Here is a 13,177-nt window from a genome sequence, read left to right as displayed (position 1 = left end):
GGAAAGCCAGAGTCTGACAGGAACAAAGTAGCAGCTTTTCCCAGGTAAAGGCCAGAAAAAGCCGACTAAGCAAATAGAATCTATCAAGGTGACTCCAGACTGAAAGTTGTTCTTGAAATTCACTTTCTTGCTACTTTTCTCAGGGTTAAGACAAATACATTAGCCAAAAAAAAAAAAAAAATAACATAAGCAAAAAGGCACAAAATTATTCCCACCTGAAAATGAACTCCTGATGTCTCTATAATTTTAGGTGCATTCCTGTAAATAAAACAAGTATTTTAACATATTACTACTCCTTAGAACAGAGAATATTTAGCACCTCTGTACCAAAGAGTGGTTTTTTGTTTCTTAGAGTATGTTTCTTCACTTACACAGTAAATTCAGAAAATAAGATAAGCTTCCAAATATGATTAAAGCATATGATCAAATTTGGTACTGCAGTTCTGAATGCAAGGCATGTATCTGGTTTAAGCCACTGATTTCATCCAGTGCACACATACTAGCAACAGTTCCCAAGTCAGTTATGCTAAGCAGTCTTGACACAGTCCCAGGGCTCAAAAGTACAAAGCTACTTCACACATTCAGCCAAGCCATAACTAAGCTACACATCCAGCCTTTCTCACTCAGCACTACACAGAAAGTCTATCTTGTGCTGCAGTATAAGACAAAAATGAAAACAACCAATAACACTGAGAATGATGCTAACCTACTTGGGGAGAAATAGCAAGAGAACAGCAGGGCTCTTGATCTTTAGAGCTAAACTCAACAATTTGACTCAGGGCTCAACTCTCCTTTGAGTAGAAGAACTAAGCACAACCACCCTCACTAAGCTCAACATCACATGTTAAAACCATGACTGTTCTGTCAGAAATATATAACATGACTGGCAACATCAAAACAACCAGCAATCTCATCCGTAGTATCTTTTGTCTAAAGATTATAATCAATGTTGAATACTAAAGAATAAACCAGTGATTTCATAGATACCACTGATTCATTTGTGCAGTTTACTTGGGGCTCTCTCAGTCATGCCAAAACAACACTGCATGCACAAAGGCATAAAGTCACATGGCAAGTGACAGTAACTTGTTCATCAGTATCAGTTCAACCACCAAGTTTAAGAAAACCACATATTTAAACATTGGATTGTGAAAGTGATCTGATTTTTAAGCTCTGAAAGCTCTGGTATCTACTATAGCAATCAATAGAAAGAGTCTCGCAGAGGGAGACTGCAAGAATAGCAAGAGGATCTCTTGAACAACAAGATTAAGAGCCTCCGAAGCATCAGTTTTAAAAGAAAAAAATAACACAACACTTGCATCTCATTTAATAAGAGTTCCAACTTTCCTGAAATTAAACTTGAAAATGGGTAATGAAGCCCAAATTTGTGCAACAAAGCATCCTCCATATCTCTAGATAATAATATTCCCAAAATAATCAACCCTTAGGCAGAACGTTTATATCATGTACATTTTTAAACTACATAAAAAGTGATACAGCATCTCAGGGAATAATTACTTGTTGCTGGTGTACAGAACAGCCAACTGATGCACTACATTCACCACCACTTCGTAACATCGGGTAACAAAGCAAGACAGCTCCTGAAATACAAGAAAATAAAAAGCACATACAATATAGCCTCTTCTTATGGATAACATCATTACTTCCAAAATACAGAACATAAATCACTAAACTTGCAGCGTAAGCTGGAACTACAACCCTAATCCAAGTCAGTGGACAGACCTACAACAGGATGGGAAGCATTATCCTAGTAATTGAGAGGTCTGAAAAAAGATTTGGGTTTAAGTCAAAAGGTTACTGTACAAAGCTTCCAGTATATCTTGAAATACTAAAGTACCAATGTGCACTTTTAGACAGAGAAAAGATTAAAGAAAACACCTGCATCTAGCTTGCTTTCACAAGCTAGAGACTGATACTGAAATACCATATTTGATGCTCAAGGGCCACATTTAAAAGCTTATTGGGCCTTCGAGAAGGCGTGGAAAAGAGTCACCCCTCAGGAGCTCAATGTGCTTTAAATATCTTTTGCTGTTAATTTTTCAAGAGTTCAATTTATTAGAGACACTGAGAAGAGACTTAAAGTGTACAAGTACCTTTGGAGGGAATATTCAAATATCCCTAAAAGCAAAGGCTCTGCCTTTTCCCACTAAATTCAAGAGTCACACTCTGGAAGCTGGTGACAGACAAGTTCAAATTACAAACTAACAAAGAAGAGGGGCCCACGCATACTATACTAGTAATCAGCCATAGAATGCTGTCTTCAAAGAAAAAAAAATAAAAATAAAAGAATAGAGCCTTTGAGAGGGATGCTCAAGCAAAGCAAAACTTGAGCTCAGTTATATAGTAAAAGACGACTAAAAAGAGCTCAACTCTGACCATAAAAAATTCTGAATTTCTATAATGGATTTTAACAAGGTACGCCTTGAGAAATGGGGTAAATTAATCTGAGTTTCTCTTAACCACAAATTGTATTTGCTTATTAATTCATCCTATAATCTAATCGGGGAGAAGCCTGCATGGGATGAGTCTGGCCAGTCAGCACACAGATGGCTCCCAAGCAAGACAGCCCACACAGGCTAGCAGCCAGCCTGCTGTTCTTGCCAGAAGACAGGCTAACAGCTGAATTCTGTCTTTCTCTCCATCAAAAATAGATCTTATTTGGATTTCTGCATTCTATTAGTCACCAGTTTCCATAAAACATGAAAGCGTCTTTACTTCTTATGCCTGTATTGCTCTATCAAATGCAGCTGAAACCAGCCAACAGACTCCAGAAGAGCACATTAATAGACAATTGAGATCACGTTTCCTTGGGAAGGTGCACCAGCTGCCTCTTCAAAATTTCCAGGCAATGGTCCAATTTAACAGCATTTTATCAGCTACCTAATACAGACAATTGTTAGTTTGTCAGGGTTCTTCAAATACCATCTTCTGCAAGATCAACACTATCTTGTAGTGTTTCATGACACTGATTTGATAATTTAAATGTTTTTACATAGCAAATTTCAGTTAATTAAGCTGTAAAAAAAGGTATATTGACGTGCAGAGAATATTTAACTCCCAAGTGTCAGTAAACCAGAGCATAGATGTTAGCTCTGTGGAAGCATTTCATCTTTTATAGTCTTCGGTTGTGTTTTTTACATTGCCCTCAGGAAAAAGTTTATAACATTGACCTTAACAGCATTTTCCAGTCAATGGGCGTATGTTCAGTTACTGCCGAGTGGGTCCAGAACAACACAAGTTGAAAAAGACTGGAAAAGAAAAAAGAGTTCTCCTCATAGCTTTATCCAAGCCAACAGTCAGTATGGTAACTTTCCCTCTGGGATAATGTCCTGTGTCTGCCTGCTTTCTCATGCTTAATATTCAACAAGCTATGGTAGGACATAGACAAAGTGGGATCACAAGTAAGACTGCTGTGTTTATGTAACATTTCCACTACAAACACATTCAATGGGATATAACCTGTAAGCTCATCCTGTACTACAAGGAGCTTTGTATTTCACTTATGCTGAAGATATCTAGGCTGTCAAGCACTTTGCCCTCAACTTTTTATTTCAAAAAAGTCCTAACAGGGAGAAAAAAAAAAGTCTAGAAAAAAAACCCATAATGTACAGCAGCCCCATCTCAGAACCACCAGATCTCACCTCAGTGAGAAATTTGAGAAGATTGAAAAAAGAAACTGCCCACGTTAGTAAGGCAAAAAGGATGAAAAAGACAGGGAAAAACAAAAACAACAAAAGACATCCTAACAACTGCATTTGGGCACAGGAAGACAGGTTGAGAAGCAACTTCGTATGGCATTCAACCTACTAATGACTCAGTAAATAAACACTGCCATGATAGAGCAAGAAAAGAAATTTTAACAATTCATTTAAGCATTCTAAGAGTTTCCTGTATCTTCTCCACTTTAACATTTCCTTCATTACAAGAAATATTGAATAATGCATTTATGGAATAAAAGTCACTTAAGCTATTATAAAGAAAAAGAAATTGCAGAGCAGACAGAAATCTAAGATCACCAGATCTTAGGAAAATCCAGGAAATCACCAGAAGAAACACAGACCTTGTTTTCATGCAAAGTATACTCATAGCAACCAAACTGCGTCCAAAATGAATGTTCTTCCCTGAAAGCTTGAGTGTGGCACAAACAATTTTTCTTCCCCAGGTACATACTTTAATTTCACCTCCCAACAGCTACGTGACAGCATATGAACCATTAATTCATGCCCAGTTTTCAATGAAAATTTGCTAATCAAAACAACAGAAATCCTTGACCTTACTATCAAATGGAACAACCCCATATACTTACCCCGTACTTACTGAAATTTGGTTAAGAAATTCTAATTTCCTTGGACAAAGATTACACAAATTACAACCTACCCTCTCACAAGTCTTCCAAAGTTTTAGACTAGTGTAAACAAAAAAAGCCAAACATGAGTAGCTGAGCAAACCAAATTAAACAATAGCATTCTAAGTGAATTGTGGTAGCAAGAGATGAGCAGGTAAAACATAATGACAGTATCAAACGACTGCAGCTCCCTTCAGCAAGATGCAAGCAGGATACTGAAGACTTCTCAATCCACTTTGCAAATAAAATTAATATTATAATTGCTGTCAAAAATCAAGATACTCTACCTGCAAGAAGGAAACAAATCTTCCCATCTGTATTTGACAATCTCCTTCCACCATGCTGGAATCTGTGGCTTCAAAGACAAAGAACTGTCACTACTTTAAAAAGGCTGCATTAGAGCTATTCGTTACACCCTGGAGCTCACCTTCCAAATCAGGTATGTTTGCCATACAAATTCAGTGCACACCTACAAGCCTATTGGTGGAACTTTAAAAGCTTTTAATTTTGCTTCCTAAGGTAGGATTATTTTGAAATTCCTTCCCCAATAGAATTAAATTGCTTTTAAGTTACGCATAAAGCAGGAAAAAAAGTTTCCATCACCTGTAAGAAAATAATTACGAAACTGAATTCCTTAAAGGAATATATCTTACAGAATATAGCTTACATAACTGTACATCAAAGTTTCCATTAAAAGAGGTTTGTAAAAGCAAGGTATTTACATTTCAAAGAATGTGTGCTGGCATGGTTATTAGCTGAAGGGATATATAACATCATAAATCAACAGAAAAACTGTGTAGCATACAACTTCATCAATAAATTGATTTTTTTTCCTATATGCTATCCAGCACAAAACAACTGGCTCTCACCTTACGTCCAAAGCACTACATGTGTGACAAAGTACACTAATCAGATACTACGAGATCCAGCAATCACGTCACCACATTAAACTCTTTTGGACAGCTGGAATAGCTGTAGTACTACCTGACAGTCTTTTTAAGGAGATGATAGCTTAATGCTTTAGATTTGAGATTTTTCTATTGGGCCACTATGGAAAAAATACCTTACAATTGCAAGTTTATCCACAAAAAAAACAAAAACAAAAACAAAAAAAAAAAAAAAAAAAAAAAAAAAACCACAAAAACAATAGTGTTAAAGAAAAGCAGCCTCCTGATTAGAGAGGTGATCATTCAACATGTACAAGGAAACTTCTAAATAATATCTAGTTTAAAGTTTCTGGTCTTCATAAAAATATTCCTTTAGAACAGTGAGCAAAATTTAAATGAGCCTCTATAACTCCATTTAGACACTGCATCCTTCCCCTTTATGCTTTCTATGCAACCTTTCCTCTCTTGAAATTAGCAGATTATCCAAAAAGCAACGCAACCAGCTGAAGTTCCTACAATAATCCTCGTCACTTAGAGAATAAAATGAAAAAAATGTTTCCTGCTATATAGAGAAGGCAAGAGCCACATGGTTGTAAATTCATGGCTTTACTACAACCAACTATAACTCCTGCAAAAAACAGTCCTAACAGGAAGTAAGTTGGTTGAGGACAATGTGTTTCCAAGTGAAATACAGGTATTCAATGCCATACTAAGAAAAAACAGCGGCTACAGTGTATAAACTCAGATTTCTATACACCTAAACACTAAATGTAATCGCATTAAGAAGCCAAGATGCTTACTGAAAAAAGTCACGAATTTCAAAAGCACTGCTTTTTTTACATCTCGTGCATTCTCCCACTATCTTCACTTAAAGGTCATCTGCCTGAAAAATGTCAAGTCCATACTCTGTACTTCTCACGTACGTCATGCTGCAACAAAACTTCCCATTATCATGACAACACTTAGTGTAGATAATCAGGCTTCATTTATAAAGTCTTAATGCCAGCTCTATTATCACGAAGTCCATTATTTTGTATTTATTGATTGTATTTAGTGATACAGTGAAAGCATGCACCTGTAATATAAAAACGGACTTCCCGCAGCATTTAATACAACTGGAAGCAATGAAGCAAAACTACAAACTTCTCCAGTAAAGGGAGCTACTTACCTCCTTCTCCATAAAACAGGAGGCCATTATAAAATTTCGTTTCTGCCTATCAACAGAAACATAAATTTGTCTTTTAATAAATCAGTGGTCATGCTACAAAAATTATTTAGACAGTACATCATTATATCTTTTTGCAAAATAATAAATCTTTATTAGATCATCAATCTTTCATACACGTAATTGAAGCTGAACTTACCTCATATTTTAACTTCTTGATTTCACAACAAAGGGCAGCATACACAGTTATTACTTTGTTTAGAACCTAGATTCAGGAAAAAAAAGCAGATTACCATCACAGAACTTCAGTGAATAAAAATCCTACAGAGCATTTTTCATGTTTAAAATGGATCAAATGGATCAGTTTTAGATAAAAGAAATTTCCCCCCCCCCCGTTCTTTTAATCATAAAGCAATTACCTTGTTTTCCGTCTTTATGAGCTCCAGTAAAGAGGACTGCTCATATGGCAAAAGCTAGAATTGATTAAAATAAACAAAAGCTTTAGAAAACACTTGTCAGAGACACATTTAAGCAGCTAAGCAATTAGTGTAACTTTTTTACAGTTTAATCTCAAGTAAGGTCAGTAAAAAGAGCTAGTAATGGCACATTACCAACAAGCTGCGCTGCAGGAAGCCTTCTCTTTGCACATTCATGCATTAAGGGAAAGAACTAGCCACACTATATAGGATTTACATTAATTTACTCATAAAACTTGAAATGCAAAAACACAGTCATTACGGTGCACACAGAATAAAAACAACTCCGGAAATCTAAGAGAAATTAGGAATTCCAAATGCAGGAAACAGGAAGCATTGTGTGTATCTACACGCAGGCACTTGAGATTTTGTGCTGAAGCCATCTCATGGCTGACAAGTTCACATATGCTCAGCACTACAGAGGCCCCACATGTAATCTGAATAGATGGAGGACTGACTGAGACTACACCTTCTGCACATACAAGTTCCATATGGTAACAACACTGAAAAGTACTTCTCACTTTTATGTCCCAGTTCAGCGATGAAAAACAGTCATGCTCTACAGAGGACAGAAAACTTATGACCAAAGAATAAAACACTTCTGGAAGAAGAACAATTAAAACTGCATTGGATAGGCTTCTCAAACACAAAAGTCAATATTTTAGAAGCACAAAGGCAAGAAGCTTTCACTTATCAGGTTTGAAAAGAAGGAATGAGGAAAACAACAGTTTCAACATGTATTAAATATAAGCAGACCTTTAAAGCAATAGGATCAAGACTGAAGTCCCAAACATCTCCAACAGAGTCATCCAGAGCATCTTCAATTCTCTTCAGCTGAGATGCGTACTCCTCAAGAAATTTTCCATAATTCTTCAACTGCACTTCAGCGTGGATTTCTGAGAATTCATAACATTGATAGTTACATAAAATACTCTGTAAACTCCAATATCCCAAAGTTCATTAACATTTTAATCTGTTGCTATTTAGCAAGTAGTACTGCATACCAAGTTTTGGTGCAGCATTTTCTTCTTGAAACAACTGCATCTTTGTAACACAAAGTTCTTACGTGTTGAAAACCAATATCCAACTCAGTGCCCATTTCAAATAAACCCCCAATATGAAAGAACAACAAACATTTAAGAGGCTTATTAAAACATATTTTTGAAGCGTACATTTATTTTTAAACTAACATCTGAACAAACCTAACTACCACACCAAGTTGCAGAGCAAAGAACTGACTGACCACATTGCAGCATGGCAGATGATTTTACCCATCAGCAGAGCCAGGCCATAGACAACGATATGAGACATTTGAGGCACTGGGTGTTATCATTTTAGTCTGAGTAGAACTTGTATGGGAAGCAATCTGTCTTCTGCTCTCCCCCTATTACCTCTTAGTAAGTATTAAACTGAAAGCTGATGGTTTTCAATCACCCCCACCATATTGCAACTCACTACTTTCCAGCAGAATTTTTCTTCTGCTTAGCACCTGAACATGGAAATGCACAGCTGTTCTGTCACTGATAGTTCCAAGTAGGTTCTTACGCTCAAAAGGAAATACTCAGCTGGTCAAATACCAAGAGAAGCAGTAAGAATTAGTATAGCAAGTCTAAAGACAACTGAAAAGCTTCATTCACTCTATCCTGATACTTCTTCCTACACTAACGCACATACACAAAAAAGAAATACACAATCACTGACTTAGCTGCACAATCTGAACCATGGAAAGAGTGATCACAGCTCAGGACTTCCACGCTTCATAAGGAACTACAATCCTTTCTCATCCGACGACTGAAGTGTCATCAGCGAAGATGTGACTTGACTGCATATCTAATTGCTTACAACCTTTCGCTTTTTGTTGAAAATAGCATTGCCTTTAAAATAAATAACCAAAGAACCTAAGTTAGTTGGATTACTGAATTTTGTCAAAACACAAAGACAACTCTGCAGACAGCAATCTTTTTAGCTTATGTAGCAGTATACATGCCTGTTTTGTGTTTTAGCAAGTAGGTTGTGACAAAAGCTAAAAAATCTTTTTATTTTGCAGGTTTTACCTCCTGCTCATCTAAGCTGTCTGTAATTGAGACAAATGGTAGTTGATGACTACTCTTCAGTAAACCAGTTTTGCTGAATCAATTATCCTAGAGATGTATTTTGGAGAAAGAGAAAATGTGCCTGAAGAGGTGCCCCAGCCAAGTAAGGGGAGGAATGAACAAAGGCAAATGAAAAGTCAAAGAAGAGAGGGACTGTGCACTGGGGAGTTGAGACTGAGGAGAAATGGAACAAATTCTCAACAAATGCGGAGCTCCTACTTTGAAATCAGCAGCAATTCAGCTGCAAAGCCTGTCCAAAATGCACTGTGAGCTATACCACACTAAGTTCCACACTAATGCCATTGGGTTCTGCCTGTCTTGATGGTTCACAGACACCACCAAATGAAGACGACTGAATTTCATGCAGATAAGCAGCAAGTGAACAAAACACTCTTTATCAGCAGTATGCCCTTCAGACATGGATTTGCAGCCCTTGTGTCGTATCATCATATTTTTTCTATTCTACCAATTCACCTTCCAAATCCCTTCCAGCACATCTTCTAGAAGCCCTGATGCACTAAAGCTCTAGAACTCCAATAGATGCAGAGCCCTGCAGAACAGAGCTTAACCTGCCATCCTGGCAGTTGCAGTACTTTACTGTTACAAGATGCTGTAGAGTATGGAAACTTAAATTCTTGAAGCATGTTGTGGTATTCCCTCCTGTTCCTTCTCTCGTCACACAAAAAGCAAAGCTAAGAGCAGCAAAAATATTGAAAGAGGTATTGGGACTATAAGGAAGAATTGAAAAAAACAAGTCACACAAGAGTAAGAAACAGGCACTGCTGCTCAAATCAATTCCCTCGACTAAATAGGCAGCATATCTCAAAAAATCTCACCGCAGCAGCACTCTCCTAAAAACCCACAAACTGTCATCTTTCCAGTAGCCAAAAGATGCACTTAAACCATGCTGTAGCTCAATAGAGCTGATATCAGGTATTGACAAAACTAAATGTTGCCAGACATTGGTGTGCCACCTCATACTGATTCTATACAAAAAATAAAAGGCAGGTGTGAATAATTTATCATCTTTTCTCTAAAGCAGACATGAGAGTGAAAGCTATTAGTGAACCCCCCAGATACAGGTAGGCCTGAATTGATTAAAACGGCGTCAAGCTGGGGGATTTCTAGCATGCATAACTTTTTTTTCCTAAAGAAACTGGATTACATGCAAAAGGAAAAGAAATCACATATTTTCTTTTTCTTCCAAGCCACAGACCCGCTTCACAAGACATATCTGTTTGCAATGAAGTTTGATTTAGTCTCTCCTCAGGTGATAAAATGAAAGCTTTTACAACTGGAACAGCATGAGGATATGCTTAGCAGCACAAAACATCTAACTTCATTTAATCTTCTTCCATAAAGTCAGCAGTGTCAATACTCGGGCAATCCATTGCCACAGCAGGATTTGCAAGTGCAATGTCAATAAATCCCTGGGACAATAATGTAAACTGGACTTCTACAGCATCCTATTTCCCCAGTTAAGAACATGGTGATTTCTAAAAGTTTGTGATACTCAAGTATACTCAAGCATAGAGTGAATACTGACAAAGCAAAGCAACACTTTTTTTCCAAGTGACTTTTTTTTTTCCTGCTTTTTCTTGGTTGTATACTGTACTGTGAACTTTGCCACTGTTCACAGTCAAGATGGTGGTAATAGAGCACATCACGTCATAGAATCGTTGAGTCGGAAGGGATCTTCAAAGGCCATCTGGTCCAACTCCTCTGCAATGAACATGGACAGCTACAGCTAGAACAGGGTGTTCATAGTCTCTCAAGCCTGACCTTGGGTGAAACAAGGGATGGGGCATCCACCACATCTCTGGCAACCTGTGCCAGCACTTCACTACCCTTACTGTAAAGAACTTCTTCCATATAACCAGTTTCTAGTTTGAAAACATTTCCCCTTGTTCTGTCACAACAGACCCTGTAAATAGCCTGTCACCTTCCTTTTTACAGCCTCTCTTTTGATACTGAGAGGATGTTGGGTGATGTAACATGGCTGCATGTAATGCCATGAACAAGTCCCACACAGATCTGATATTCTGAGCTAAAAACCATACTTTGCATTCCATGGCTTTGAGAGCTGCCAAAGACCTCAGCTCAGGAAAGCTTCAGTTTCTGCCAAAAAGACAGAATAACGAATAGGCTATTATTAATGGCACCATCCTAAGGTAATGCTGTATGTGAAACAGATGGTCCACGAGTAACACATTTTCACAGCAACACCTAGTGTCATTATTTTCACAGAATCATAGAATGGCCAGGGTTGGAAGGGGCCTCAAGGATCATGAATCTCCAACCCCCCTGCCACAGGCAGGGCCACCAACCTCCACATTTAATACTAGACCAGATTGTCCAGGGCCCCATCCAACTTGGCCTTGAACACCTCCAGGGATGGGGCATCCACAACCTCTCTGGGCAGCCTGTTCCAGCACCTCACCATTCACTCTGTAAAGAACTTCCCCCTGACATCCAACCTAGATCTTCCCTCCCTCAACTTAAAGCCATTTCCCCTTGTCCTGCTGTTATCTATCCTTTCAAAGAAATGATTCCCCTCCTCTTTTTAGGCTCCCTTTAGGTACTGAAAGGCTGCCATGAGGTCACCCTGCAGCCTACTGTTCTCCAGGCTGAACAAGCCCAGCTCCCTCAGCCAGTCTTCATAGGGGAGGTGCTCCAGTCCCCTGATCATCTTCGTGACTCTCTGGACCCTCTCCAACAGCTCACTGTCTTTCTTGCACTGGGGACTCCAGACCCGGACACAATACTCCAGCTGGGTCCTCACAAGAGCAGAGTAGAGGGGACAATCACCTCCCTGTCCCTGCTGGCCACCCCTCTTCTGATGGAGCCCAGGATACCATTTACTTTCTGAGCTGCAAGGGCATACTGCTGGCTCACGTTAAGTTTCTCATCTATCAAGACCCCCAGGTCCTTCTCGGCAGGGCTGCTCTCAAGGACCACTCCTTCCAGTTTGTATGGATGCCTGGGATTCCTCTTTCCCAAGTGTAAAACCTTGCACTTTGCTGTGTTGAACCTCGTTAGGTTCACCCAGGCCCATTTTTCAAGCCTGTTGAGGTCCCTCTGAATGGCATCCCTTCCCTCTACAATTTGGCAGAGTTCAATACACAGCATGTATCTCAATGTGACTGCCATACACCTCTATTTAGGAAGTAGGTCAGCCAGCTCCACAGGCAGAGAACACATGGATTTGGATGGGGCACACACATCCACTGACAGAGCTCAGCACCACGAGGTCTCACGTATCTATTTTCTAAAGGTGTAAGAGAACACCCAGCTCCGTGCCAAACAGCCTTTATCGGCAGAAAGCACATACAACGCATTGATCTCAGCAGGCTGCCTCAGCCTGCCCGGGGGATGCTGCACACACGCGTGGGCACCCAGGGATGACCGGGAGAAGCCGAAGACGGCGGTCCCCGCCGCGCTGGGGACACAAGCAAAGCTCGCAGCAACCCCCCCTCCCCCCCAACCCAAACACCCCCCGACAGCCACTGAGGCGAGCACGGAGCAGGGCCCGCTCTGAACGCGGCGAGCAGAAGGCAGGAACCGGGATGAAGGCAGGAACCGGGATGGGGGCCGGTCCCGCTCAGCTCCCACGGCTGCTTCCTCCTCTTCCTCACTGCCCGCCTCTCGCGATAGGGGCTGGTAGGGGTCTCCTCAGCCCGCTCAGCCCGCAGCCCCATTCCGTCCTCGCGCGCCCACACACACACACACGCTCCCGCCCTGCCCCAGCCCGGCCCTTCCGCCTCCCGCGTGCTCACTCTGCGAGCCGTCGTCGAGGCGGTCGAACTCCCACTCCGGGGACAGGGTCTCCAGCGCCATGGCAGCGCCGCGCCCGCCTCCCCTGACTCAGGCGCACGGGACTTCCTGCCCCGCTCCGCGCCGCACTCTGGGAAATGGAGGCGGAGGGCGGGGGGGAAACCGGGACTCCGGGAGGAGGCGGGGTGGTGGAGGGGTGGGCGGTGGCGTGAGCCCCGCCTCGGTCCCATTCGGGACGCTGGTAATATCAGTTAGAGGACAAAAGAAGTAAAAGCGCTTAGCGTGGCATGGGAAGTGCCACTAGGGCCGCTTGCGGTGCCCGCAGCGATGACCTAAGGTTCAGCACAGTCTGTGCTATCAGCAGAAACGGAAATGGCTGTGAAGAGCGATGTGGGAGCATCAGCAATTTCATGGGG

General features: G+C 40.6%; 1 protein-coding gene across 1 annotated transcript in view; it reads right to left on the bottom strand.

The window, feature by feature from the left end:
- Positions 1 to 12,824, bottom strand: part of WASHC4 (WASH complex subunit 4) — a gene marked incomplete at both ends in the record, with an annotated part of 37,072 nt that extends 24,248 nt beyond the window's left edge. Inside the window, 8 exons of the mRNA XM_079547126.1 lie at positions 216 to 258; positions 1,519 to 1,601; positions 4,654 to 4,721; positions 6,422 to 6,467; positions 6,618 to 6,683; positions 6,838 to 6,891; positions 7,651 to 7,790; positions 12,764 to 12,824. Of these exons, the coding sequence (XP_079403252.1) occupies positions 216 to 258; positions 1,519 to 1,601; positions 4,654 to 4,721; positions 6,422 to 6,467; positions 6,618 to 6,683; positions 6,838 to 6,891; positions 7,651 to 7,790; positions 12,764 to 12,824 (561 nt within the window). The remainder of the gene's footprint in view (positions 1 to 215; positions 259 to 1,518; positions 1,602 to 4,653; positions 4,722 to 6,421; positions 6,468 to 6,617; positions 6,684 to 6,837; positions 6,892 to 7,650; positions 7,791 to 12,763) is intronic.
- Positions 12,825 to 13,177: the final 353 nt, after the last annotated feature.

This window comes from Tetrao urogallus (genome assembly GCF_951394365.1).
Source record: "Tetrao urogallus genome assembly, chromosome: 1".
In the NCBI taxonomy this organism is placed as follows: domain Eukaryota; kingdom Metazoa; phylum Chordata; class Aves; order Galliformes; family Phasianidae; genus Tetrao; species Tetrao urogallus.
The sequence above is the reverse complement of the archived record's forward strand: the minus strand, read 5'-3'. Positions and strand labels throughout refer to the sequence as shown.